Source organism: Oratosquilla oratoria, chromosome 1, assembly GCF_046742065.1.
Source record: "Oratosquilla oratoria isolate Oo_2021 chromosome 1, ASM4674206v1, whole genome shotgun sequence".
Taxonomy (NCBI): domain Eukaryota; kingdom Metazoa; phylum Arthropoda; class Malacostraca; order Stomatopoda; family Squillidae; genus Oratosquilla; species Oratosquilla oratoria.
Genome location: NC_134777.1, coordinates 54,533,861 through 54,536,228, shown reverse-complemented (window position 1 = coordinate 54,536,228; position 2,368 = coordinate 54,533,861). Strand labels below are relative to the sequence as shown.

At 52.2% G+C, this 2,368-nt stretch overlaps 1 protein-coding gene across 1 annotated transcript; it reads left to right on the top strand.

The window, feature by feature from the left end:
- Positions 1–46: 46 nt before the first annotated feature.
- On the top strand, positions 47–1,798 carry LOC143028230 (uncharacterized). The gene has a single exon (XM_076190039.1). It carries the CDS (start codon positions 47–49, stop codon positions 1,796–1,798), a length of 1,752 nt encoding a protein of 583 aa, XP_076046154.1.
- Positions 1,799–2,368: the final 570 nt, after the last annotated feature.

Genomic DNA, 2,368 nt, shown 5'->3' with positions numbered 1-2,368 from the left:
TTCACCACAGGGTGAGGTGATAAGCCCCACCCTGTTCAATGTGCTAATGGCAGAACTGCTCGCCACCCCTCTACCTACAGGATGTCATCTAATATCCTACGCAGATGATGTCGCCTTAGTAGTGAAAGAGAGTGGAGCCAAGTTTAGGAAATCACAAAAAGGCCTCGATGGCATATCCGAGAAGTACAATGAGCTTGGCCTTAAGATATCGCCACCAAAGACCAAAACCATGTGTTTTGGCGGCAAAATGCCCTTCGGAAACAGACTACTCCTTCAGGAGCATGAGGTAGAGTGGGTAAAAGCACACATGTCCCTTGGTGTATGGATAGACTCCAGGGTGTCATTTAGGACAGAGGTGGCCTACCTCCGGGAAAGGGCCCTTGCCCGGATAAATGTCATGAGGTCTTTGGCAACCGGGGCCACTAGTACTGTTCTCAGGACCTTCTACGTAAGCGCAGTAAGGCCACTGATAGACTATGCCAGCGCTACCCTTGCTGACCTTCGTGAGAACCAGATATCCACGATAGACGCAGTACAAAACAGGGCCCTGCGTGTCATACTTGGTGCACCACCCTGGACCCTGGTTGCCAACATGCAACAAGAGACGGGAATACTGCCGGTCAGTGCCAGGATCTCGCAACGTGTGGCCGCCTTCGCTACCAGAGTCATCCAAAAGCAGCAGGACTCCTTCCTACAGCGAAGGATAATCGCCGCTCTGCAGCAGGACCCTGAGGTTTTCCCGATGAACAGATGGTCGGCGAAGCTCGCGCGACGCATCAGGGAATTACACCTGCAGGACCTCATCCTACTAAAAAGGAGGGATGTACCGGTGGATGGATATATGCAACCTCCGCCCTGGGAGAGTCTACCAGCCAAAATCTCCATAATGGCGATGAGGCGTAACACACCATTACCGCAGCTGCGGGCGAAAGCTCAGGAGACTATGAGGGCCGTCACACCTGAAAACTCCGTGGTGTATTACACCGACGGATCAGTAGATGCTGAGCGCATGACGGCGGGTGCGGCGTTTGTCACACACGACACACGACAGGGAGTAAGGGTGTTGGGCACTCGCTGCTCAATGCAAGCGGAGGGAATTGCAGTGGGACTAGCACTGACCCATGCCCTCAACACCCACCAAAGCCATGTTGTAATACACACTGATAGTCTGTCATTGATACAAATTATCCATAATGACATACATCAAGACTATGTGCAACTAATGACATCTTTGCTGTTTCAGATAAGGTCCCTCCATGAGCAAGGACGGTTAGTCGTCCTTAACTGGATTCCCGGACACATCGGCCTGCCGGGGAACGAAGAGGCAGACAGTGAGGCAAGGAAGGTAGCGGCCAGTCACCATATGGACGGCGGTATTGGTGTGCTCCCGAGTCGGGCAGAGATCTTGACCATCGCTGCGAGAACACTGACCCGGCGAGAGGTAGAGAAGCACAAGCTGATGGCGCCCATGAGGCCGTCAGCCCTGTGGTACAAGAGGACTTCCAACTATGAGAAGTTTGCCGCAGGAATGCACCTCTCCAGGGCGCAAGAAGTGGTCCTACATCGCCTTCGTCTAGGGTATCGGTGTTTCTGGGAGATTGCGGGACGCCAAGAGGACTACCAACACTGCGGCGCGGTGGGGACCAATACGCTGGTCCACTACCTGACTACCTGTCCAGCGTCTGGATTTCTTCGAGCGGGTCCCGCCACTTCACCGGAGGGTCTAGTGAGGAGGCTGTTGGGCGCGCTCAACCCATACCGGCTTCGGCGCCTAATGGAAGTGCCACCTCCTAGATAATGTCCCCCATACTTTTCTCACTTTCCTTGATGAATATACACTGAGTATATAACCTATATACCACAAAGCATATCCGCTCACCGAGACTTTTTTCTTAACAGCAAAGACGACTGGCCATCTTACCTGCGATCCCGGAGGGCATGGACTGAGGCAAGACACACATCAGACCGGGAGACAGAGGAACACCGGAGAGATGACTGAAAGCATACACTCTTAGTACTGTAATTTATTGTAAAAGTCCCTCAGACTTACTAGGAGGTAGCGGGTTGTGACCCGCACAAGTTTTCTTTTGTATATACTTGCAATCAATAATAATAATAAAAAAAAGGTCACGATCAGTATCCTTTCAGACTCGGGCCGGCCAACACGCGTGTGTATGCCAGACTCCTTCCAATAAAGTGCCGAACCCAAACCGACTGTCAATCTCTCCCTGTGTCACTAGCCCAGTAAAAGCTCTCTAGTTACACCTTCACTGCCGCTTACCTAACATCGTCGGGGAACAGGGAAGCAGTCGTGAAGATCTTCCTGAGTAAGAGTGGACCAAGGAACTTGACTACCGAGGCAAAGGTC